This window comes from Gracilinanus agilis, chromosome 6 (assembly GCF_016433145.1).
Source record: "Gracilinanus agilis isolate LMUSP501 chromosome 6, AgileGrace, whole genome shotgun sequence".
Lineage (NCBI taxonomy): Eukaryota > Metazoa > Chordata > Mammalia > Didelphimorphia > Didelphidae > Gracilinanus > Gracilinanus agilis.
Window position 1 is genome coordinate 284,485,612 of NC_058135.1, and position 25,182 is coordinate 284,510,793.

The 25,182-nt window shown below is 54.2% G+C and overlaps 3 protein-coding genes across 7 annotated transcripts; 2 read left to right on the forward strand and 1 right to left on the reverse strand.

The window, feature by feature from the left end:
* Positions 1-810: 810 nt before the first annotated feature.
* LOC123252055 (lysosomal membrane ascorbate-dependent ferrireductase CYB561A3) lies at positions 811-7,898 on the reverse strand. 2 transcript variants are annotated; one of them, XM_044681416.1, is made up of 7 exons: positions 7,810-7,898; positions 7,065-7,190; positions 3,905-4,095; positions 3,078-3,286; positions 2,376-2,530; positions 1,966-2,122; positions 811-1,335 (listed from the first exon to the last, which is right to left on the reverse strand). In XM_044681416.1, the coding sequence occupies exons 3-7, from the start codon at positions 4,086-4,088 to the stop codon at positions 1,312-1,314; spliced, it is 729 nt and encodes a 242-aa protein (XP_044537351.1). In that variant the 5' UTR covers positions 4,089-4,095; positions 7,065-7,190; positions 7,810-7,898; the 3' UTR covers positions 811-1,311. The 2 variants fall into 2 exon arrangements, with proteins under 2 accessions (XP_044537351.1, XP_044537350.1); XM_044681415.1 differs by lacking the exons at positions 7,065-7,190; positions 7,810-7,898 and having other exon boundaries at positions 3,078-3,987.
* Positions 7,899-10,979: 3,081 nt separating this feature from the next.
* TMEM138 (transmembrane protein 138) lies at positions 10,980-18,890 on the forward strand. Its single transcript, XM_044680378.1, has 5 exons — positions 10,980-11,014; positions 11,544-11,775; positions 12,072-12,243; positions 17,907-17,982; positions 18,347-18,890. The coding sequence occupies exons 2-5, from the start codon at positions 11,648-11,650 to the stop codon at positions 18,457-18,459; spliced, it is 489 nt and encodes a 162-aa protein (XP_044536313.1). The 5' UTR covers positions 10,980-11,014; positions 11,544-11,647; the 3' UTR covers positions 18,460-18,890.
* A 1,792-nt stretch (positions 18,891-20,682) lies between these two features.
* TMEM216 (transmembrane protein 216) lies at positions 20,683-25,172 on the forward strand. 4 transcript variants are annotated; one of them, XM_044682343.1, is made up of 5 exons: positions 20,683-20,761; positions 20,911-21,012; positions 21,365-21,457; positions 21,899-22,100; positions 24,905-25,172. In XM_044682343.1, exons 1-5 carry the CDS (start codon positions 20,749-20,751, stop codon positions 25,170-25,172), a joined length of 678 nt encoding a protein of 225 aa, XP_044538278.1. In that variant the 5' UTR covers positions 20,683-20,748. The 4 variants fall into 4 exon arrangements, with proteins under 4 accessions (XP_044538278.1, XP_044538280.1, XP_044538279.1 ...); XM_044682345.1 differs by lacking the exon at positions 24,905-25,172 and adding an exon at positions 23,661-24,087 and having other exon boundaries at positions 20,720-21,012; XM_044682344.1 differs by lacking the exon at positions 24,905-25,172 and adding an exon at positions 22,254-22,779 and having other exon boundaries at positions 20,720-21,012.
* The last annotated feature ends 10 nt before the right edge of the window (positions 25,173-25,182 follow it).

Consider the following 25,182-nt stretch of genomic DNA (forward strand, 5'->3'; position numbering starts at 1 on the left):
GCCTCAAACAGCCCCGGCACCTTTGAAGGATCAGCTCCGGAGGACATCAATCTATGGTGGCTCCAACTGCAAACGGTCAGGAAGCTGGTCTTCCTGTTTTCTCAAGGCTAAATTTGCAGCGGACATCCTGGGGGGCCAGAAAGCCTGAGGGGCTTCGATTCTTAAACACATTTAATGGGAACTTTCGGGATGTGCACCTCCATCACAGGGAGTGTCCTCGGAGCGCAATCACTCCACACTGCACGGGGCCGCCGAGCGGCTGGACGCTCCCCGCCAAAGGAGGGCTGCTTCAGCTGCCAAGCAAACACGAAAGGCCACATCCTCTCCTCTGGGCACGGCCAGCCTGAGCCCTGTCCAGGCCAGCCTCGCTTTGGAGGGAAGAGAAGGACCTCTGGAAACGGAGAGCAGAAATCTTTTGGAACAGCCACAAAAGGGAGGATGCGCAAGGGGCGAGCAGCAGATTTGGCTCTAAACAGTTGCAAGTGTCCCGAGCACGGCCCCTGGGAGGTCCCTCGGGAAGGGTCCGTACTGCCCTATGTTGGCCTCGGTGGAAGTGTGGCCGTGTCCAAGGCCAGGGATGGGAGGAGGAGGGAGCTCTGGAAGCGGGCTGGTCCTAGGCTCCTCTCCACCGGGGCCCCCCCAGGCTCCTCCACCAAGTTCCTGAGGAAGGATGCTGGGGTGGGGAGTGTCCGTGGGATGGGCCAGGAGCAGCTCCCAGCCTGGCGAGCGGGTGAGGGTGAGAGGAATCCGGCGTCCGCGTCCAAAGCCGGCCCATTATCAGGACCCGCCGTGATGCAGGTCCCTTGGCAGGCCAGTGATCAGAGTTCTTGTGACTGCCAGCAGGCCACAGGCATGTAAGCAACAGGGGAAGATCCAGGGCCCAGCTGGAGCAGAAGCTAGAGGGAGTGACAGTCGGAGCAGCCACCTCACTCCGAGGGCTGCAGCCCCTTCCCCCCCCGAGGGCCGCGGCCCACCCACCCATTCGCAGACAGCTCTGGGTGCCTCCCGCAGGGCCGCCCCTGCCCAGCCCGGAGTGGCCCATGGGGGGAGGCGCGGAGGCAGGTGCGGTGAGGCGGCCACTGGACACAGGCCCAGCCCTCTGGAGCAGGGAGCTGGGAGCCGAGCCTCACAGAAGGGCCTCAGGAAGGTCCGAGAGGTGCACAAGCCAGCGCCGTTGGGCAAGCAGCAGGCCGGGAGCCCAAGGGTTAGAGCCAAGCAAGCACCGGAGTCCAGGCCATTCCGGAGTCCCCGGCGGAGCGGAGCTTGGGGGAGCGCGGCTGGCAAGGCCTGCTCCTGGGGGCCCTCCGTGCCTCATTCTCCCTCCTGCAGCAGGGGCTGGAAAGAGAGTTGAGGGCACGTGAGGCCAGACAGACCAACGCCCGACACCAGCAGGGCCCAGCGGGCAGAGACCGAGCCCAAGCCCAGGGTGCCACCCAAGCCCCCATTGCCCAGCAGTCGCTAAGGCTGCCTCTGGAAGCCACTCGGAGGGAAAAGGCGAGAAAGTCTTCTTGAAAACGGGACTCGTCCCCTCTCTGGCCTCGGCTCTCGTCCCGGCACGAGGCGGTGGAGGTCGCAGGGGACGGGCCAGGCTGAGGCCTGACAAAAGGCCCCTCGAACAAGGGAATGGAGGCCAGACTTCCCCTTCCTGTCCGCACGGCTCTGAAAATCAGGTCCCAGCCGGGGCCTGTTTCCTCGCTGATAAAATGAGGCCCGACCAGGAGCCGTCTAACCCGGCTCTAGTGTGACCTCTGACCGGGGGCTCCCAGCAGTGTCCGTGGCAGGACCCGAACCCAAGGGCAACCGTCTTGCATCTGAGTTAACCATCGCAACGAGAGGCAGGTGCACTGATGGAGAGTATCATTTCTCCTGGGCTGAAATTCTGCACCGCCGCCTGCCTCCTGCTCTTCCATCCCCGGCCCCTGGGCCTCGCTGCCCCCCATGTTCCCCGGCCACAAGGACTCGTACCTGTCTGTCGCTCAGGAGCCCCGGTTCGGGCCGTTTCCACGAGGAGGCCAGGAGGACGTAGAGCACACAGACTCCGAAGAGGAGCACCAGCATCCCAGTGGCGTTGGCAAAGCGGGCCTCTGGGGGGAGGCTGGAGTAGGGGGCGGTCACGTTCTTCCTGTGGGGCGGCAGCATTGGTTCTCCTCAGTCCCCGCCTGCCCGGCGGAGGGCTCCCCACCAACAAGGGGGCCTGAAAAGCCCTTTTCTAAGCATCTGCATCGCCCAGACAGGCTTCTGCTGTGATGCTACGGGCCCCCTTCCCAATCAGGAGGCGGGTCCTAACTCCAGGAAGATGGGGGGCTCCCGGCCCCCCAGCAGGGGGATCTCATTCCCACCCTGGAAGAACAGTGAGGGCCCCGCAGGACACTCACAGACTGAAGAAGAGCTTCTCATTGATTCCAGAGACGACAGAGGCCATGGAGAGGGCCAGGATGGTGGCCCCAAAAAAGACATGGAGGGGCTTGAGGAGACTGCGAAGCCACAGGGATGCCCAGGGTAACAGGAAGATGGTAAAGCCCAGGAACCACTGAGGGGAGAACCATGGACCAGGGGAAGGGCATAAACCAGCCACCCTCCTCCTCCCAGGCTTCGGGGCCCCCCAGCCCCCAGACAATTCCACCCCCTACCATTTCTCGAGGTCTGGCCCCCTCATTGCCATGGGTCATGCCAAAGGCCTACAAGGAATTCTCTCCTTCCAATAATCCTACAGCTCTTCAGCGTTCCCAATCCTGCTTCTGCCTCCCCTGACGGACCCAAAGCAGATCTCGGCAAGTCTTTCATTCCTGTCCAAACCGTCCTCGGATTCTATCTCGGGGACTGCGAGGCACCATGGCAGCACCAGGAGACAGCCAGGCCCCCGCCTAGGAAGGACCCCGAAGAGCGCCGGTCCTGGTGCCCAGATGGCCAGATCGCCCCCAGCGCCTCTGCCAGCGTCCCAGCAGCGCCTGCTGCCACCTTCAGACCGTCCCACCTTCATCCCAAGCTCTGCTCCGTCCTGCTCTTTCTGGGGAGGCCCACAGAAGGCCCAGGCTCCGGCCTGCAGCCCGGCAGTCCCTCAGGGGGAGGCCACCCACCTGGCAGGCAAAAAGGGCAACGGCGGTGATCCCCAGCCAGCTGTGCAAGGAGTAGAGGTGTGCAATGTGGCTGTGGCGATGGAAGTCAAAGACGGCCACCAGCCCCAGCACCGTCAGGACGAAGGCCGCCAGGTGCAGCGCCGCGTGGAGCAGCTTCCACGGCAGTTTGGGCCCGAGCCAGGCCTGGGGCAGGCGGTACACCAAGGAGGCTGCAGGGAGGCCAGAAGCCAGGGCTCGTCCCCCACCTCGGAGCCTCCGCCGGCCCGAGGGAAGGAGGCGGGCAGAGCTCAGGGCAGAGGGCACAGAGGGGGCACGGCTCCCCTTAGAGCTAAAAGGGACCCCCCGGGACAACCCCCTCATCTTACAAACAAGGAAACTGAGGCCTAGAGAGGGGAAGTTCCTCTCGCCCCAGGTCCCTCCCATAGGCAGTGTGCAGCCAGGCTAGGATGGGAACCTCAGTCTCTACCCAAGCAGCCTGTGCTGTGTGTCTCAGAAAGATGAAAAGAGAAAAGAGCAAAGAGCAGGCCACGGCCGGCTGGGGGTGGGAGGGGGCCGGAGTCTGCACGCTGCCCCCAGAGGCCCCCTCGGGCCGAGGCTTTTACTCCCATAAAGGGGAGAACCTGGAATCGTGGCCTCCTTCCCCAGCCCGCCTCACCCCCTCCTCACCACGGAGCTCCCCAAATACTCCTGTCGGCAGAGCACAGACCGGAGGGCTAAGACAAGAGTATTTTCTTCCCAATAATCCGGTGGATTTAGGAAGGGACCGTGGAGGGAGAAGAACGTCTGCTGGGCGACGTGCCCGAGGTGCCCCCCAGAGCCGCACTCACCAGCCCCGTACAGCACCACCATCCCGGCCACCATCAGCACAGGGTGCCAGTTGAACATGCGGCTGCTGCCGTCCCAGCCGAAGCCTCCGCGCCAGTGCTGGACCCAGTAGATGGTGAAGAGCACGCAGAGGGAGCCCAGCGTTCCCAGGACCAGGGAGAAGAGGTAGAACGGACCCCTGGCCATGTCGCTCCTGGGGAAGGACAGAAAAGACCGGCCACTCCTCGCTGGGGCTCCCGTGGAGGCCTGCCTGGCCCGTAGCAGCTCCTCAGCGGCCACGCTAGAGCCAGAGTGCCCCCGGCGAGAGCCCCGACAACGGCTGCCTTTACCCTCCCCGGACCTACGAGGGCCGACACGCCACGTGACAGCCCCGCCTGGCAGCCCCCACCTGGCAGCCCCGCTTCTGCTTTCTCAAACCTGAGGGAAACTCCAGAGGAAGAGGGAGAAGCGGCAGGTCACGGTCCGAGGACCACAAAGTCTATTTTGAGATGCCCCCCTTGATGGGGGCTCAGAAAAGGAAAGTGACCGAGCGGTGCCGCAGGGCTCATCTCTCAGCCCTGCGACCAGGCTGCCATCAGGAAGAGAGCCAGCCTGGGCAGGGGCCGGGACGGCGGGCATGGCGTGCCCGGCCAGTCCTGCTGGGGCTCAGGAAAGAGGGCCGGACCTTCGAAAGGCTCCCCCTGCTGGGAATTCTGCCCCGATTCCCGGAGGACGGACCCAGGCCAGGCACAGCGGGCGCAGCCAAGGACACGACGGGCCCTCGAGGGGATGGGGAGGTCCCCCGTCGTTCATGTAAGCCGCCGGGCCCCGGCCTCGGGCCATGAGGACACGGAACGACGGCCGGACTTCAAGGAGCTCGTGTTCTACAGGAGACCCCCAAACGCACCGGCACTGGGGCGGGCACACGTGCCTACTATGTGCCGGGCACTTCCCAGAGAGCATCTTGTTAGATCTTCACCACCACCCTCTGTGGGTGCTCTTGGGATCCCCACGTTACAAATGAGGAAACTGAGGCAGGCAGAGGGTCAGTGAGTTGCCTAGAGTCAAGCTAGTAGATGTCAGAGGCTGGATTTGAACTCAGCTCTTCCCATCTCCAGGCCCAGCTCTCTGTGCCCTGTGGCATGCCCTAGTGGGCAGAAGTAAGGGAATGGATTGCAGGCACAGCAGGCATCGACATGGCAGAGAGCCAGGGTGGCAGGGAGGGCCCGAAGGGGCAGGGTCTGATCTGAGCACGGGAGGACGGATGGACCAGGGGCGAGACCAGAGGCCTCCTGAAGGGCTGGTTCCTGCCCCCCCCCGACCCCCCCGCCCTTCAGACTTTACTTCCAGCTGCCTTGCTGCAGGGTCCTGAGGAAGAAGGTGTCGGGGACTCACAGAGGCCAGCCAGGTCTCCCACCTCCCCAGGCCCAGGCCCCGCTAAGCCCCCTTCCTGGGCTCACCTAAGAACTTGACGCTTGGATGGGGAGGGCAGGGCTGGGCCCTGAGCCAGCCAGCCCAGAGCGGGGTCCAAAGGTCCACAGAGCCCCACGAGGCTGGCCCCAGAAGATCACACCACAGGCATCCTGGCAGTGCCATGATCTTTCCTATCAGGGTTCTCTAAAGCCCGACCCTGGACCCGCCATCCGACAAGCTCAGGTACGACGGGGTCACCGGCTCAGCCAAATGAGAGTTCGAATGGCTCACCCCAGGTGCCCCATCTGCAGCCAACTGAAGCCCACACAGGCCTCCTGCCATGGGCTGTGCCCCTTCTCTGCCACCCCCCAGCCCGAGCAGGAGACACCCATCTCTCTAGCTGGCTCAGGTAGCTCTTTGGGGAAGCGAGTCTGGTCAGCTTTGGGCCTTGGGGCTGACCCTAGACCCTCCAGCCAAAACTCTGCCCAGAACCCCGGCCTTCCAGGGTCTCGCTCCACCCTCTGCCTGCACACGGAGGGGCTGAGACTTCTCCAAAGCTCCCAGGGCCCCCTCGTGCCAGGCTGCCTCCTCCCCTTCTCCCACGCTCACTCACTGAACAATTCCCTCAATGGCCTCATGGTTCCACCCCCGAGTCTCGAGTCTCGGCGCAGCACTTCACCTCCCTGGCCCGTACAGGCTCCCTCTCAGAATGGAGCTCTTCGAGGCCCCACGTTTGGATCTGTCGTGCCCAGCACTTAGCCCAGCGCCTGGCCCACAGCAAGATTTGAACAAGGCTTCTTCGGTCAGCCATCACACCACCCATCTGGCACCCTGCATTCACCCACTTCCATTTCCAGGTGCTGCACAGGAACAATAGTTGAATCCACAATACTGTAGCTTCTGGAAAGGCCCTGAGGCCCCCCGTGTCACCCGGAGGCTCCCCAGACTAGCCCAAACTCTGGTGAGAACTCCCTCTTCATATACCCTGCTAATGCCTAGATCTTAGGGAGAAATCCTGGCTGCTCCAGTGGCTGGGATCCGGGTCCCAGATACCATCCAGTCTGTTCTTGGGAATTCCCAGGAACGCCTTCCTTTTTAACACAATTTGATTAGGAAACAAGGGAGGCAGAGGTTCGCCCATCAGAGGGCTCTGGGGAGGGTCAAGAGAGGGGCTGAACTAGGAGCTCCTACAACTGTCTGGAGCTGCCGGAGCCGGCTGTGGGCCCTGCTCCGGGAGAGCCAAGGAAACCCGTGTCACCTTCTCCCGTATGATGCTGGCCTAGCCAGGAAGCCTGGAGTCATGAGTGAACGGATGTTAGTACCCAAGAAGCAGCCTCTCAAGATCACTCTAACCCTCTCCACGCCCTCGCTCCCAGGTGCCAACGGAAGCTCCCTGAGGGCAAGGCCTGGATCTCTGGCCAGCTTCTACCTCCAGTGTCTAGGCCCGAGCTTGTCAACTGTGTCAACCAACTCAAGAATTTTTAAATTTATAATTTTACTGTTATTTACTGAGATTTTTCCTACTTGCAAAAACGTACTTTAAGTACAAAGGACTGCAGAGAGATACGTTAATTTTACTCTAAAATTGCAATTTTCATCTTGCTCTTTCTAGTAAGGACAGTGAGCTGTGTCCCAGCCCTTTGAGGTCTTCTCCAAGTCTATGAATAAAAGAGTTTTTTATTCGTTCTTTCAGAGGTAACCCCCTCAAGGCCTGGTTGGTGGAAACGGCATCGCACACACAAGAAGAGGGTATTGAGGCAATATGGGTACCTGTTATATAGCCGGAATGAAGGCAAATATGGTGCCAGGAGAGGAGCTAGGCTGGCAGCCTCCAGATACTAAGAGCGTCAGGAAGAGGGACGTCCTCAGTGCATGGCGTGGGTCCTCTGTAGCAGGCTAAAAGAGAACCATAGACGACCACGGTGTAAGCTGGGAAAGAGCAGAAGCGTGGGAATCCCACCATTAGGAAGGTGAGCCACCCAACATCATAGAACCAGCGAGAACCAAGTTTCGGATGAGATGCCACCAACCAGGCTCCCATTTGGTTTAAGAGCTGATAACCTGTATCTTTGGCCAACAAAAGGGGCCATCTTGGAACTAGGAGCCTAAATCCCTCGAAAGAAATGGTGGGATCCCAAACAATGCACTCATCTGCAGGGTCTGGCCATCTGCTTTTGCTCAGAAGCTTCTGGAAAGTTATAGTTCATGGGGCAGCTAGGTGGCTCTGTAAATAGAGTGAAAGGCCTGGAGTTGGGAGGACCTGGGTTCAAACCTGGCCTCCAACAATTCCTGACTGTATGACCCTGGGCAAGTTACTTAACCCCACTTGCCTAGCCCTTGGGAACCTTCTGCCTTGGGAACCAATATTTAATATTGAATCTAAGACAGAATATGAGGGGAAAAAAAGGCAAAGTCACAAAAAATCTGCTTGAATTCCTTAAGTCTGGCTTCTTTCCTTTTTTCAGGGTTATTTAGCTCATCAGTAAGTAGAGGGCAGCTGCAAGAAAGAGTTTACCTCAATTTCAGTAAAGCACTGTGCAAAGACACTTTTCGGGGGCAGCAAGGTGGCTCAGTGGATGTATAGCCGGGCCTAGAGATGGGAGGTCCCAGGCTCAAATCTGGCCTTAGACACTTCCTGGCTGTGTGTCCCTGGGCAAGTCACTTAACCCCAATTGCTTAGTCCTTATTGATCTTCTGCATTAAAACCAATCCACAGTATTGATTCTAAGATGGAAAATAAAGGTTATGTTAAAAAACAAACAAACAAACAAAAAAACCTCTGTCACCAGTCTGAGAGTTCCAACACACTCTGCCCAGGTCAGACCTTCCCTGCAATTCTTCAGTTCAGTTTAAGAGACCACATTTTGGGAAGGCCAGAGGATATTCTGGATCTGGAAGGATATAGCCAGAGTGGGGAAACCAGGAAGGGGAAGAATCTGAAGATTATGTCACAGGAGAAGCAGGTAAAGGAACCAAGAATGGTCACAGATGAGCAGTTCAAGTATCTGAGGAGCTTTCATGTGGAAGAGGGCCTGGATTTGTCTTTTGTGGTCCCAAAGGTCAAAAGAAGGGGCCATGGGTAGAAGTCAGAGAGGCAGGGCTAGGATTCATATTTTAAAAAAATCTTCCTTAACAATTCTAGTTCCTGGGGCAGCTGGGTAGCTCAGTGGATTGAGAGCCAGGCCTAGAGACGGGAGGTCCTAGGTTCAAATCTGGCCTCAGACACTTCCCAGCTGTGTGACCCTGGGCAAGTCACTTGACCCCCATTGCCCACCCTTACCACTCTTCCACCAAGGAACCAATACACAGAAGTAAAGGGTTAAAAATAATAATAATTTAAAAAAACCAATTCTAGTTCCCCAGAGAAGAGGAGGTTGTCTGTCTCAGGAAGCTGAGGGTTCCACCCTGCTAGAGGTCTTAGAGCAAAGGCAGGTGGCATACAACATGAGATTCTCATCCTAACACTGACTAAACTAGCCAATCTCTGCCATCTTGACAGTCATAAAGTATCTGGTAAGGGCCCAGACATGGTAGGCTGCTGCACTAAGCACTAGGGACACAATAACAAACAAAAGACACCTCCTGCCCTCCAGGAGCTTCCAATCTAACGGAGGAGACAAGCCGAGGTATATGTACAAACAAGCTATACAGAGGATAAAGAGGAGATAATGAAGAATGGAAAGGCTTCCTGTAGAATATGACACTTTAGCTGGGGCCCGAATCTAAGCAGGGTCTCAAGCCTTTCAGGCATGGCAGGGACAGCCAGAGAAAATCCCCAGAGCTGTGTGAGTGTCTTGTTCAAGGAGGAGGAAGCCAGTCACTGCATCACAGAATACGTGACAAGGAGTAAGGTGGTAAGCTTGGAAAGGTGGCGGAGGATGAGGTCAGGGAGAGCTTTGAATGCCAACAGCACTTTTGTATTTGATCCTAGAGACAAGAGAGAACCCCCCTCCCTGAGTGTACTGAGTAACAAGCGACACAGTGGGACCCACACTTTAGAAGAATCACTTTGGTGGCCTAACAGAGAATGGGCAGGAGTGGGGAGAAATTTGAGGCAGCGACTGCCAATACTCCAGGTAGGAGGTGATGAGGGTCAGCACCAGGGTGGGGGCAGTGTCACAGGGCAGATGTGGCACATGTGACATCAACAGGCCTGGCCAACTGTTTGCATATGGGGATGGGAGAGGTGCAGAGTGACTACTAGGTTGAGAGCCTGAGGGGCTGTGAGGAGGGTGAGAGGGATGGTGGGGTGGGAGTGGGGGGTTCTGGCTGCAATTCTGCCACTCTGACAGCAGGTGGCAGAGCTCTACTGGACACAAAGACATTCACTTCGGTGAAAGCAGGAACTAAAAGTTGGGTCAAATGGAAAGAAATGTGTCCCTCGAAACCCAGAGACTCGGTAGCCTGTTCTAATTTTGTGAAGCATTTAATACTGATATCCTGGCGAGAATCTAGCTCCTCACACAACCGTTACATTACTTCCACAAGCTGTGCTGGGAAGGAAAGAAACGGGAAGTCGACATTTCTGGAAATGTTGCTCAATCAGCTGACCCCAAGACACATCTTGAAATGGGGCTCTAACTGCCAAAGCAATTCCCTTGAGAATAGTAGCTGGATGGCGATCCTGGGTTCAAATATGACCTCTCACACTTGCTAGCTGGATGACCCTGGGCAAGTCACTTAATCCCCATGGCCTAGTCAGAAGTGGGGAGAAGGGAAAGTGGGGAGGAGGGTGGAAAGAAGCTGAGGAGGCACCTTCGTGGGTACATCCAAGTCAGTCAATCCACCTTTATTCGCCTACTGTGTGCCAGGCACTTTTGCAAGGCGCTGGGGACACAATTCCCTGCCCTCCAGGAGCTCGGCCAAAGGGGTTCGAAGTGGACTCCCGTGTTCATTTGCGAGTACCATCCCGTGGCGAGGTCTAAAGATCAGGAGGCGAGGGGCTCCCAGACTCGTTTTGGTGTGGGGTGGGGAGAAGTCTTCCATAGCCTCCCTCCGTCTGGCCAACCGTAAAATTTGCTCCCGGACATCTAAGGCCCCTCCTGGTCCCAACTCCTGGGTTCCCAGAAGGGAATTCGCCCACTGTTACTGACCCCCTGCCCAACCCACCACCTCGTCGTACAAGACCGCGACTCGCCCCAGGGGCTTCTGGGAGATAGAGTCCCACAAACTAACACTTACCTGAGACCGCCTCCAAAGAACTGGCGGAATGCCCCGCCTCTCTCTTTTATAGTACAACAGAACTTCCGGCTTCTCCTGGAGTACCCTGGGTGATGTAGTCCTGCAGGCTTCCACCAAACGGCTTCTCACCATCGGTTCGGAGAACTTCGGCCTCGCCCGAAGCAGCTTGGGAAATGGAGTCCTACACCTCCCCTAGAGCTCGTTTTCAACGCCCCAACTGAGACTGGGTCCCACCCACCTCCTCCATTTGCTCTCATTCTTTCTTAGTCCCAGTACAGGGGAGGGAACTAGAAAGAGAGCGGAAATGCGTCGTAGGCCGGGAGGGCCTTTAGCAAGATGGGGAAGAAGGAAAAAGAGGCTGAATGTTGGGCACTATTGTCTGAGAAGACGCGAACATGGCCGCCGGTCCGACCATCGAGTAGCGCCCGGGAGCGCGCGGCTAGAGCGTCCACCACGAACTTCCAGGTTTTAAGTAGAATTTCCGGAGAGTGAGGCGGGCAAGTCGGAGTTTCCATGACAACCTAGGATGGAGGCGCCAGGTGAGAAAGAGATCGGTGGTTCGGCTCCAGTCGCCTGGGAGTAGGGGGCTACACAGGGGCAGCGGAGGTTTGTCCCGGCAAGTCAGTGGTCCTGGTGAGCCTTGGCTCTCCGCGGCCTGGTGGGGTGACCTTGGGTCGGGCGCTGCCCCTCGGCAGGTGTCAGTTTCCCCTTCTGCACTGCGGGCCAGTAGCCCTGGCAAAGTCCTTTCGCCCTGCCGGGGGAGGTTGGAGCTGACCTTTGCTAGAAGGTCCCAGACGTTGGTCTCAAGCCGGGGTGCTTTCTCTCGGACCTCCCGTGGGTTGTCACAGCGGTGTCCCTAAGCGCAGCATCACATGAAGTATCAGGGTGCCCTGCCTTCGGACAGATGAGGAAACCCGGGCTTTGGGGGTGCCCTGACTGCCAAGCCCTTAATATGCACAGCCTTGGGTAGTGTTGGGTTGCCCTGGGCCTCCCCTGCCCTCCGACAGATAGGAGAGCCTGGGGCTTTGGGGGTGCCCCACCAATGCCACCCGCCTCTCACCTCCACAGGCTCCCCGTCCTCATTGGTCAGAGGGACCCCTGACCGCAGGGATCCCAAGGCTTGACCCCTGGTGGGGGATGCCCCCCCCCAGGTCCGACCACGTGGACGGAAGATGCTGCAGACGAGCAATTACAGCCTGGTGCTGTGCCTGCAACTGGTGCTGCTCCTGTATGACCTCTTGGTGAACGCCTTCTCGGAGCTGCTGCGGTCAGCGCCTGTGGTCCAGCTGGTGCTCTTCATGTGAGTCTGGGGATATGGCCCCCTTATCCCCGTTGGTTTGTTTGCACAAGGACTCCAGCCAGTCCAATGGTTGTGAAGTGGTTAAGCCTTGATCAGAACCTTCTGGCCCATGTCCTTCGTGTAGGAGGAGGAGGTCGGAGTAGCAGCAGCAAAAGAGACTGGCCTGTGCCATTTGTATTCTGGATGCCTGTCCTCTAGGTCCTCTTCTGCCTCAGATGGCACAGGCTTCAGGTCTCAGCTACGCTTAGCCCCTGCTGTGGGCACCCATTGACTCATCTTTTGTTTGTGCCTTGCAGCATCCAAGACATTGCCATCCTCTTCAATGTGATCATCATTTTCCTCATGTTCTTCAACACCTTCGTGTTCCAGGCTGGGCTGATTAACCTCCTCTTCCGGAAGTTCAAAGGGACCATCATCCTGACGGCCTTCTACTTGTCTCTCAGCATACCCCTCCATGTCTGGGTCCTGGTGAGTAAAGGGGGTGCAGGCACTCAAGAGTCCTTAAAGTCCTTAAAAAAAAAAAGAGTCCTTAAAGAGGCTGGATTTCTTCTTCTGTTTATAAGTCTTTTATCTGTTTTTACATTCCCTCTATTCAGTAGTATATTCTGCCCTTTGCCAGAGGGCCACCCTGGAGGGGAAAAAAGTTCAGCAATTCCATGAGTGACTCAACCAGCCAGGCCTGAGAGTGTCCACAGCATTCCCCACCTCTGTGAAGAGGGAAGTAGAGGGGTGTAAAAAGGGTAAAATTATTATGGTTGGACTGAATATTTAATAGGGTGGTTGCCAGAAATTTAATTAATTAATTCCAAATGATTTTTTAGCAATTTATTTATAAAATAGAGGGAAAGAGTGAAAGTAGAGAAATGAGAAGAGGGCAGAGTAAGAGATCTAGCTTAACAAGCTGGACTATGTGCCTAAGGACAAGGGCCTAAGGGTCACTTAACAAGGGTTTTAGCCACGAGGCCTCTTCCCAGACAAGGGGCCCCTCCGGAGGCTTGTACCTCCAGGAAAGCTAAGGAAGGAAGTCAGCCTTTTTCACTCGCCCACATGGTAGTTCTAAAGAAAAGCAATCCTCAGTCCTCAGCCAGAGCTCCTCCAGGGTCAAGTTGTAGACACAAAAGACCCTTTTCACAGGAGGCTCTTGCAATTTATAAAGACCATTCCTTTCATCACTTCCTGTGCTTTCCTCCCATTTTACATATACCAATTACAACTAAAGCTTTTCTTAGGGCACTCAGTTGATTCTGATTCATTACCCACTATTGCACATGTGGGTCACAGACCTCTCCTACTTGAGGTTAAGTGGGGTGTGTATACTTTGGGTGATTAAATCTAAAAATGGGCTGGGTAAAGTTAATCCCATCTTCAGGAAGCCTGTTCTTGCAGCCCATCTTTGTACAGACCCATTTGAGATGTGCTGCTGCCACTGCCATTGCTGGCATCATTATGGTTGTTCCCATTCTTCTCTATATCATTGTCCTCTCTGCTGACTTGTTTTCTGTGATTTTTCCCTGGTTCCCCTTCTTTCACTTTGCATCAGTTCATGTCTTCCTGCACTCTTCTCAAGTCACTATTTCTTACCACATGATAATAACTTCTCCTGCCCTTTGTGTGCCATAGTATGTTGAGCCATTCTTCAGTTGATGGGTGTCTCCACTCTGTCTCCAGTTCTTTCCTACTACAAAAAGTATGGCTATAAAATACAAGGTCTTTCTTTTTATCCTTGATGTCCTTGGAGTTTCTGCCAGAAGTGAAATCTCTGGGTTAGAGGTTAGGGACAGTTTAGTCACTTTCTTAGTATAATTCCAAATTGCTTATCAGTATGGTTAAACCTTACAATTCCACCAACAGGGTTATTAGTGTGTCTACCTTTCTGTTGCCCCTCCACCACTCACTGGTGCCTTCTTTGGTCACCTTTTGTGATCGACCAGGCATGAGGTGAAAGAGTTGTTTTGATATTTTTCCTGTGACTTCTTAATCATGATTTGGAGTCAGATTCTGCTTTCAAGAGAACACAACATTTGAGAACATCACCCAGTCCTCAAGCAACGCTGGGTGCTGGCCACTGAGCTCCATAAAGCAAAGTGAATGGGTCCCTGCTCATAAGGACTTTGCCTCCTCTTCTTGGATGAGTAGTAGTTTGGATTAGAAAAGGCCATTTGTTTTCCAGAGAGTCGTCTGCAGGAGTCATTCATTCACCTTGGATGAATCCCACCACAGGCAGGAGATTCCTGCAGTTTCCTGCAGAACCAAGAATGTAGCCTCTTGTTCTCCATTAACCGTGGAGATGTGATAGACTTGCAGGACAGGGCCATTTTCTGGGTTTTCTTTGTCACACGTTAAGAGGATGATCCCTTGTATAAATCAAAATGGAAGCACAACAAGTTATTTTTCAGATCATTGCAACCAACAGTGTATTACGTGTCTGATGTGGGGGAGACATTGTACTAAATGCTGGGAATACAAAGGAAAAAAAAAGGAGAGCTGTCCTTCCTGGTCTCTCAAGAGTTTTATTGTCCTGGGGAGATACAACTTGTCAACAGAGTAGGAAATTCCAAGTAATTTCACTAATAGCTGATGGAGCCAGGAAAGGCCTCATAGAGGAGGGAACATCTGAGACATGCTTTGAAGGAAGGTAGGAACTCTTAAGAGATGGAGATTAAGGGGCAGCTGGGTAGCTCAGTGGAGTGAGAGTCAGGCCTAGAGACAGGAGGTCCTAGGTTCAAACCCAGCCTCAGCCACTTCCCAGCTGTGTGACCCTGGGCAGGTCACTTAACCCCCATTGCCCACCCTTACCACTCTTCCACCTATGAGACAATACACTGAAAGTACAAGGGTTTAAAAAAAAAAAAAGAGAGAGATGGAGATTAGGCGGAGGGATCATAGACAGAAGGGACAAAAAGCAGGGAGGGGGCAGTGGATGGAATGTTAGGCTCCAAGAACAATGAGCAGGCTAGTCTGACTGAAGGATAATACATAAAGGAAACTAATGAAAAATAAGACAGGGAAGTTAAGTGGAAACCATGTTGTAGAGAGTTGTTTTGTTTTTTTAACTCTCAACCTTCTGTCTTGGGATCTATACTAAGTATCAGTTCCAAGGCAGAAGAGCAGTAAGGGCTAGGCATTTGGGATGTAAGTGACTTGTTCAGCTTAGGAAGTATCTGAGGCCAGATTTGAACCCAGGACCTCCCCCTCTCTATCCATTGAGCCAGCTAGCTGCCCTTCATGAAGGGTTTTGAATCCCAAACTGAAGATTTTTAGCGTTATCCTAGAGGTGAAAGGGAGCCTTTGAGGATTTTATAGTCAGGGAGTGACCTGGTCAAATCAGTGTTTTAGGAATACTAGTTTGCCAGCAGCTTTTTGGAGGATGAATTGGAGAGGAAAGAGAGACCTGTTAGGCTGTTGCAGGAGTACAGATAAGAGATGATGGGCTTTGAAGTAGATTAGAAACTATGTGCCTGCAGAGATAGGTGCTGAGGAACAGCGATAGATAGATAGATAGATAGATAGATAGATAGATAGATAGATAGATAGATAGATAGACAGACAGACAGATAGAGATAGAGATATAAGTGATTTAGGAACTGATGGGATCTCAAGAAGAAGGGAAAGCAAGCAAGCGTGGATGCCACTAAGCTTGAGAAGCCAGGGCGCTGAAAGAAACTTGCAGGAGGGATGGATTTGTTTGGTTGCTTTTTAGAGTGGAGGAGGAAGAAGAATGAGCATATTTTGAGCATGTTAGCACAGTGCCTGGCATATAGGAAGCAATTAGCAAATGCTTTTCCACTCATTCATGTTGGGTTTGAGATGCCTACAGGATATCCAGGTGGAGATGTTCACAGACAGTGACATCGGACAGGGATTTGGGAAGAAAGATTTAGGAGGGATTTTAAAATGTGGGAGTGACTTGATTGGAGACAATAATGGAAGCAATAGCAGCTGACAAGATCACCAAGGAAGGGAATTGATAGAGAGGAGAAAAAGGGGCCTGGGATACCTTTGTGGGAAGGGGACCGATGATGAGTAATCAAAAGAGTTGGAAAAGGGCCAAGGAAGAGAAATGTTAATGGAAATCAAAGCAGACAGTGAAAAATACTGATAAAGTTATTTTTTTTACTCATAAAACAGAAGCAGTTGAGGGTAAAAGCAGTTTAAAGAAAGCCTGGTCAGAGATTAAGAAGAATTTTCCCAAAAGTGTTTAAGGGTCAAAATGAAAGAACAGGAAAAGAACATGTCTGCCATTGTCCTAGAGGAAGCTCAACACAAAGGCCAAGATGAAGAGGGATTTCCTGTAGATCATACTGTCCTCCAGATTCTCTTGGTTTTGGATAATACCATACTGGTCATACTAAGCCCCAGAATACTGCAAGGCCTCTTTGAAGAGAGCCAAAATCACTCAAAGACTTTGACTTGACCATCCACATGGGAAAAACCATGTGGAGGCAGACTGCCTCGTGTCATCTGCATTCACATGGACAATCTCCAGAGCCCATCCATCATGATAGACATGAATATGTGTGTGTTTGTGTGTACCTGTGATCAGTGATCACAGGAAGACTTCCAGAAGATAGCAAAGCTTTCTTAAGGAATTCAACCATCTCCCAAAAACAAAGGCCCATCTTCTCACTTTTTTAAAAATTTCTTTGTATTGCTGCCTTCCCTTTTTCCATCATCTTCTTTATTTCCAATGAAATCACCGCCCTAGGGCTCTCCCTTTTAGAAGAGCAGTTTGTCCAAATTCACCCACACAGCATTAGCCTTGGACTATGGGCTGATGGTACACAGGATACCCAGAGCCCCTGGGAGAGTCTGTCATTGGGATGACCTACCCAGAGTGCCCCAGGGTTGTGCATCCCTCAGAGGGCAAAGGCAATGTGGGGGGTGGGAGCAGGTGAACAAGCAGGCTGTTGTGGCACCTGATGAGGTAGCCTCCCAGGCTGATCTTCCTCCTCTCAGACTTCCTGGCGGGGGGAGCCTGAACAGGCTCTCAGAAACTCCCAAAGGGGACAAGTTGCAGATGGAGGCCCAACTTGCATCGGTTGTGAACATTTTCCTCATCTCAGAGGCCTAAGAGAAATGAAGTGTCTTGTCCAGGAAGACCCAGCTGGGCACATGACTGAGGCGGGAGGTCCAGCAGAGGCTCCCAGTACACTGCATAGACTTCTAACAGGGAACTTATGCGAGGCTCTGGACGAGAGTGGCCCAGGATGGGCAGCGTGGGAACATGCATGTTAGTGAGATGGATCACAGCTCTTTTTGGGGAGAATAGCAACCCCAGAAGGCAGCTCCCTCCCCCAGGACTCCATTCCCTAGGAGGAAGAGAAGCAGCCTCCTCCAGCCCTCCCATTCCCCTGCTTTGTTTCTGTGGCCTCTGGCCCTAAAGATTCCCCTCTGATGAAAACACTGTGGACTGGAGAGGAAGGAAGCTCACTAGAAGGAATCAATGGTATGAGATGGAGCTAAGCTGGCCCAGGGCCTGCTCCCCAGCAGGGGAGATAAGAGGATTTTCTGGGATCTTGCTGAAACCAAAATAGGTCCTGATTGTATTTTGTAAAGCTGCTGAGCCAAGCTGTTTAATTCCAAGTACTGGGGAGCCCAGGGCCACCCCGAGCCAAAGGGGGGGGGGCAGACTGTCATCTCCACAGGAGAGTCTCAGGAAAGCAGGGTTGGCCCTGGGCTTTGCATTCACTGTCTTCCTAGTAAGGGAGAAGGAATAAAGGGCTTGAGACATGGGGAAAGTGCAGAGTCCATGAAAGCTGCCCAGTTGGCTAGGCCAAGGGAGTGTCTGTCTCCGGGAGTGGCAGCACAGTGGGCTTGCTAGTTGTTTTCACTGTTTGACCCCGGGGAACAGGGGCCCTGGCTTGGCCAGGAAGGGGCAAACTAGCCCAGGCCTCACTGGATCAAAGCTGGCAGCCATTGGTAGGATTGGCCCTGGGAATAGCCACTGTCCTTCCAGCCTCAGATGGGAGACTCGGTCTTTAAAATGTCTTGGGATTGTGGACAGAAAACAGCCGGGTGGAATCTTCCTGCCCTCACGCAGGTGGCACATCCTGCTCAGGTGGGCAGAAGGACAGGCCTAGCAGGGGACCCATCTGATTGCTGGCTTCTCCTTGATTGCATCTCTCCCTTAGAACCTGCGCTGGAAAGACTCCAAACATTACGTGTGGACAGATGGCCTTCAGACCCTATTTGTGTTTCAGAGACTGGGTAAGGACCACGTCCGGCTCCCCCTCCAACCCCAGGGATTCTCCACTTAGACCCAGGCTCCCCATCCGCCTCCGCTCTTTCCCTTCCCTCAGGATTCCCCACTCTAGACCCAGGCTCAGGGTATGACTGGGCCAGTGGCACCTGCAGGGCTCCCCGGGGCTGGTGGCTTTGGGAGCAGTGCCGCCTTCGTCATGGCTGCCCCGTCACATCGGGAGTGCCTTGGGACAGGAGCTCCAGGAGCAGGCGGGATGAGATCCCACCAGATCCCTTCATGGCCTGGCTCTGGCCCACACTGTCCCCCCAGAGAGGCAGCCTGGAAGGGAAGGGAGGGCCCTTCATGGCCCTTCCCCTTTACTGTCTCCAGCTGCCGTTCTCTATTGCTACTTCTACAAGAGGACAGCCATCCGCCTGGGTGATCCTCGATTCTACCAGGACTCTCTGTGGCTGCGCAAAGAATTCACCCAAGTCCGAAGCTGACCTCTCCTGTCAGAAGCTGGATCCCCACAGCTGCCTGACTCCATGCAGCCACACCGGGAGCCTTGGCTCAGGGCCCTGCCTGGTGAATCCCTCAGGAGCCCTTAGGTGGAATCAGAACTCACCCCTCCATTCCTCAGCTGCTCCCTAACTAGCTCTCATCGTCAGCCCCCAGTCACAGTTCTTCATACAGCTTCCCCGGAGCAGCCCGTCTCCCCTATTTCCTTCCTGGAATGAGCCTACAAGCTTTTACAAAAGCTTCTGACAGTGCTCACCCAACTTCTGACCCCCAGTGGGCCCAGGTGTGCAAGGACAGTGTTGGCACTCCCGACCAGGCACACTTAGAGCCTTGGGGCTTGGAGGTTTTCCATCCTAGGGTTCTTTTGTATGTTGTTTTTTAAAATAGGAAATAAATGTACTCTTTTTGCCATAAATTTCTGAGGAAGTTTGTCTCTGTTAATGATGGGGCATTACTGCCTTCCCCCAGGAGTTTGCACGCCTCCTTTGAAAGGTCAAAAAGAGGCTGGCCTCGGTGACCTCGAAGGAGCCCGCTTCAGGGCCTGCTTCCAACCATTCCAAGTCTCAGCTTCTTCATGGAGAAAATGGAGGGATGCTTTTCAGTAGCTCCTCAGGAGCAAAGTGCTGGGCAATGTGAGATTAAAATTAACATCCAGTAACTCCATGTATTATATTTTATAAAGTTAATAATCACTGGAAGTAGAAAAAATAAAAGAACAAACATAAAAGCTATGTGAGTGAAATTCTCCTCCCTGGCACTCACCCCACCTCCACAAACCCTGTTCCGGGGAAACTAGACCCACAACTTTATCTTCAAAGTATAAGGAGGGAACGTGAGAAGGAAAGGGAGTCCTGGAAAGACAATTCCTAATTAAACAATAAGACGACCTTGAATCAGTATTTTTGGTACACATGAATATTAAGTGTTGTGTCCTTCTAAATGGGATAAAAGACAGTGAACAACCAAGTCCCTGCCCTTAAGGGCTCCCATCCCCGTGTAGCCAATCTTGGGGTCCCCATAACCTGTCGGGAATACAGAGCTAAGAGGAGACCACCTCAGACCGAGGGCACCAGCCACCTCTTGGGGAGGGAGAGGAACAGCAAGAAGCCATTGTGGCTGATGGGTAAAGGCTGTCAAAGGGCTTCAGATGCTGGAACAGGATTTCTATATGATCCTGGAGGTAAGAGGGAGCCACTGTGGTTCCTGAAGTACAGGATGGGAGGAGGGTGGGCATGGGAGCTCAGGGGAGAGCCCATGGGAGACATGGAGAAAAGGGACAAGTCCAGCAGTCTCTGGGTTCTTTCTGGGGTAGTCACAGGAGGAGGAAGGGTTGGTGCAGACTGGAAGAGTCAGGGGCCCCCAGGGGCTAGCCCAGGGAGGGGCAATGTCCCCTCACCAGGTCCCTCACATCTACTGCTGACTCCCAGAGATTCTGCTTGTGACAGGAGCCTACGACCCATGATCTAGAGGTGAAAGGGGTCTTGGTTGACCAACCAGTGCACTGAGGCACACAGAGGAAATGACTTGCCCAAGGTCACCCAGGTGGCAGAGCTAGCAGCCTTGTTTCGGGCCTGACCACAAGGATCACGCACCCCACTGCACTCCAAATGACATCTCTACCCACTCCATAGCTTCCTCCACGTTGATCGGTGCCTCTGCAGGGGGCTGGGCTGCATCTTCCACCTGCCACCCTGCACCTGCTCTCAGGTCCTTCCAGGCTTGGCCCCTGCGCTGCCTCCTCCGGGAAGGCCATCTTGATCTCTCCCCTTCCCCACTGGGGAGGTGGGGTGGAAGGGGGTGCTGAAGGTCTGTAGAAGGCGAGAGTCAGAGTGGACCCCAGGACCTTAGGAGCGGAGATTCGAAAGGGAGGAGAAGCTGGGATCGGGAGGCTGGGGTCGGAGAGTCTCAGAGGGAGGAGTCCTGCGCAGGAGGAGGGTCTGGGGAGAAGCTGCTTCGGGACGTCTGGCGGAGTCAGTGAGACCCAAGTTCGAGTCCGGACGCGGATGCGGACCAGTGGCTGCTGCCTCACAGTCAGCCCGGGTAAAAGGAAGGCAGAGTGGGCGTAGGGAGAAAAACGCGAACCCGGTGGAGGGCATGGGGAGACGCCGAAGGCGCCTAGAAGTGCAGAGGGCCCCGCCCCCGCCCTGCGCGGCTGGCCTCGGCGCATGCTCAGTGCCTGCCTGCTAGAGCGGCCCTTCCGGCGGGCCCCGCCCCGCCCTTCCGGCAGGCCACCTGGCTGCCGCGGCCGCAGTTTCCATGGGGACTGAGTGGCGATGGCGCTGCGAGGTGAGCTGCCCGAGGTGTATGAATGGGGCTCCGCACTCGGGGATCCCCGCTCGGGCCTCGGTTGGCCCATAGGCCTGAGGCGGGGAGCGCGGGGTGGGGGTGGGTTCCCGCGGCCTGGCCGCCCACCGCCCTGGGGCCTCCCCCTGCAGGCCGCCGGCTGTCGTCCGTCTCTCTGGAGATCCTCTTCTTTCTCAATGGCTGGTACAGCGCCACCTACTTCCTGCTGGAGCTTTTCACGTTCTTGTACAAAGGTGAGCGCCGGCGCCCCCCGCCCCGCGCCCGCAACAAGCCCCGCCCCCAGGGCAGTCATTCCCTCCCCCTCGGATCTTCTTTAGCTTTAAGAACCTGATGGGCCAGAATTGGGGGGGGGGGGGGGGCGCGACGTTTGACCCCAGTTAAACACATATTAGGGAGCTTGGGTACGAGGTGGACAGGCTTTCCCAGAGCCCGCCGCCCGGGTGACCTGGCCCAGGCCCTCCCTCTGTAGCATGGGGCTGACAACCCCCACCCCACTCCTTGGGGAACAGAGGGGAGGGCCCCTGCACCATCTCCTGCCTAGGCCTGCCCCTTGGCACCTGCAACGCTTGGCTTTGACCCTGGCAGGGCTCCTGTTACCCTACCCAACAGCCAACCTCATTCTTGACCTGGTGATGCTGTTCCTGTACCTTGGAATCGAAATCACCCGCATTTTCTTCGGTAAGTGGCCTCTGTTTCCCCTAAGACAAGCCTACCAGGACAGCTTAATCAGTGGAGAAGGACAAGAAGGAGCCCAGAGGCCCCTGAATCAGAAATGGCCCCTGGCCCCAGGCCTTCGCAGGGGAAGGTCAGAGGGCTGGAGGAACATCTCTGTTTGTTCCACTGTGCAGCCACTGGGGCATCCTCCGTAAGGCCCTTCATATACGTTTGGGGGTTCGGGTTATCATGCTGCTGTGATCACTCCTGGACTGTGGGCAGGACTGAGCCTCCCAACCCCTTTTGGAGGTAGCGACTCCCCCAGGGCCCAGCTTCCCTTCACCATGAGCCTGGATAATGTTGGAAGTGAAGGCGGACCCCACCTCCCCTGCCGAGGCTGTCCCTTCTTCCCAGATCAGGGCAGGCCTTGCTGGAGGTGACCCCGTGGGACCTGTGCCTTGGCAGGTACAAAAGGAAACCTCTGTCAAAGGATGATGCCCCTTGGGATCAGCTTGGCCTTGACCTTCCCGTCAGCCATGATGGCTTCCTATTACCTCCTGCTGCAGACTTATGTGCTTCGCCTTGAAGCTGTGATGGGCACCATCCTGCTCCTTTTCTGTGCTTTAGAGGTGATACTCGAAGTGCTTACTCTCAGCACCTTCTCCAGGTACGTCGGGCCTCCCCTCTGGGAGGGTCCAGGAGGCTGGCTAGGGGGCTTCTCTTCCCACCAGGGGTGGCAGGGAGATCTTGGAGGGATAGGTGAGATCAGCTGCTTCTCTTTGGTCTTTAACCTCTTGCGGTGGTCTCTTCCTGCCCGTAGCATGGATTCTTTTTGAAGTACAAGAGACCTGCCCATCAAGAGCCTTGGTGACTGCCCCATGGTGTCCCAGAGGCACGTGCCCTCAGGGAGGCTGGCCCTTTGCCTTGGTCCTGGCAGCATCTTCTAAACCAGCCTAGAGGATGAGTTCTCCATCTCCTTCAGGATAGTCTTGGGCACATGTCACCCTCTCCTAGGCCCAGGTGCACTCTGAGCTCCTGTTTGTCACAACCAAGGGTCCTGGGTTTGGATTGTGTCAGCAGGCCCCACTTCTGTCGTGTGTCTGTCTGTGTGTGCGCGTGTGTGCGCACCCATACACATGTGGTGCTCAGGCTCTGTGCCCCACAAAAGCACCGTGGACCTGTTTCACATGGCTGTTTCCTCAGCTAACCCCCAACCAAGACTTCATCCCATTCATTCCTCAAAGGGAATGAGCATAAGAAGGGACCAGGCACTGACAACAGCTAGCTTGGGACGTTATTTTTCTACACTACGTCTTGGAACAAACACTATTTTGCAATAAATATTTATTTTCTCTTGTGGGGGCTGCAGCCTTTTCCTTCTGGCACTGTTCCCTGCCCAAAGTCCAAAGGCAACCCTGGGTGAGTGCTTCACACAGAAGAGGGATTTAACAGGCCACCTTCAGGAAGCCTACAGCAGCAGCAGGAGGTGTCAGCAAGAGGACCTGATTGTCCCCTCACAAGGCTGTGGCCTGATCAGCTAAATCAGTCCCCAAGAGCCTTCTCAAAACATCAGGCTGAAGTTGGCCATTTCATTCCATCCTGTGGGGAGTCTCTTTAGCTGGACAGTAGTTTATCCCTGATTTAAAGATGAGGAAAACTAAGATGAGGGCAGCTAGGTGGCTCAATGGATGGAGAGTCAGGCCCAGAGATGGGAAGTATTGGATTCCAATCTGGCCTCAGGAACTTCCCAGCTACCCTGGGCAAGTCACTAACTCCCATTGCCTAGTCCTTACTGCTCTTCTGTCTGGAAACCAATACCAAGTATCAATTTAAGGCTGAAAATAAAAGATTAAAAGAAAGAACCCTAAGGCAGAGACAGGCGAAGGGTGGGGGCTGAGAGGGAGCTCAGGAGCAGGGTCAGCACCGAGTGCTCAGCATCACTTGTAGTCCATTTACCTGTCCCCCAATGGTTCTTCTGTGTATAGTCACGTCTGCCTTATATTCCTCTTTAGTTGATAATTGCCAGCTCCTTCTTCCTTTCTTGACAAAATCCTGAGGCCTTAATAGGCTAGGCTGTGAGGCTTTCAGCAAATCATGGCCCCTCTGTCCCTTAGTTTACTCATCTCTAAAATGGCCTCAGATAGGGTCTCTTTTAGCTCTGATTGATGATCCTTCCCTATCCCTGCTCTACTATAAACCTCCAAACTTGTTACATGTCACTTTCTAGAGGCCTATTGTGCTGAGGACTGCACTGAATCACACGTCTCCCAAACCTGCCTTCTGCTGGACTGGAGGATTTCTGGTACTTGAAGGTGTGACGTTGTTGCTCCTCCCACAGTATCGCCTGGTGCTGGCTTTTGAAATTCTATTCATGTTTGGGCGAAACCAGTTCACCAGCCTGGAGTGAGACTGGACTTGACCACTGGAATTGTCATTTGACTCGTATACTGCCACTGCGGTCCTAAAAAAAATGGCAGACTGACAAACCCAGTTCACACAGACGTCCATCTGTGAATTCTAAGTCTTAGGATATCCTGACCTGCTGATTCTCCTAACATCCTCTGAGGCAATCACCTGCCTCTAAGCAGAAGTGATCCACTTTCTATGGGCTCCCCAATTCACTCCAGGGATTCTCAGATGAAGTTCAATCCCCTACTTGCACGGATGACACCAAAGGGCTTTTCCAATAGCATTTCTCTAATCTGTCTCAGTTGTAAATTGATACTGAAATGATTGATGGGATCAGACATGCTGGAACAGCAAAGAGACCTTAAGAGATCACGTGGTCCAAACTCTTGTCATTTTACAGCTAAGGGAAGGTCAGACGTCGTGATTTGCACATTAGCAAATGGGAAAGCAAAGCCTGCTTTCCATTCTATCACGGGAAGCAGGGGGAGGAAGAGGCAGAATGCTTAATTTGGATTTGGAAGACCCAATTTCTGCTTTTACATTTACTACCCATGTCCCTCTCAGTTTTCTCATCTGTAAAATGAGTGGGCTTGGGAGTGAATCTCCCCAAGTCCCTTTCAGCTGTAAAATGCTGATTCCTACTATTTCAGTTTCTCAGTTTAAATTGTTTTGGGGAAGGGTAAAGTTAGGTTCTGCCCATAAAAGGCAGTTTTGAGACATTTAGATACTTTGACCCCTTAGCAAGTTCACCCATTCCAGCCCAACCACAGCCAGGAAGCCAAAAGATTTGGGAATTGGGATTCCAGCCTAACCCATAAATCCCTATGAAGCCAGCCCTGCAGTGCTCTCCCCACCTGTTTTCCCCCTTAAATTTAGTAGCATCACAAGTAGCTACTCAGAAGGTTGCATACTTGTCGATGGTCTCATCTTCCCTTGCCCCGTTTCCTTCATTTCATCTCCCCAATCTCAAGTGTTCTGGTCATCCCACCTCCTTACCCAAATCCAGATGAGGGATGCCCCTGGAACCATCCCGGGACACCAGCTTCTATGTGCCTTTTTCAGTATTGCACCTGTTATCAGTGAAAAGTGCTTCTGGCTTAGGAGAGAGCCTAGCCCTCGATTCAGCAAAATCTTCTACATTGTTTTCCTGCGTGCTCAAGAAAGGTACCAGGGAGCAGCTTTCCATGGGCCTTCGGGCAGAGGAAGGACCTGCCAATTCACACCTGAAGCCTGGTTAAGAGAAGAATCACACTCTTCTGCCGAGCCTCCCTCCCAAAGCCAGACCCAAGCTGAAAGCTCAAGACCCATCTCTCCAATGCAGGTTCTATAAAATGGCTCTT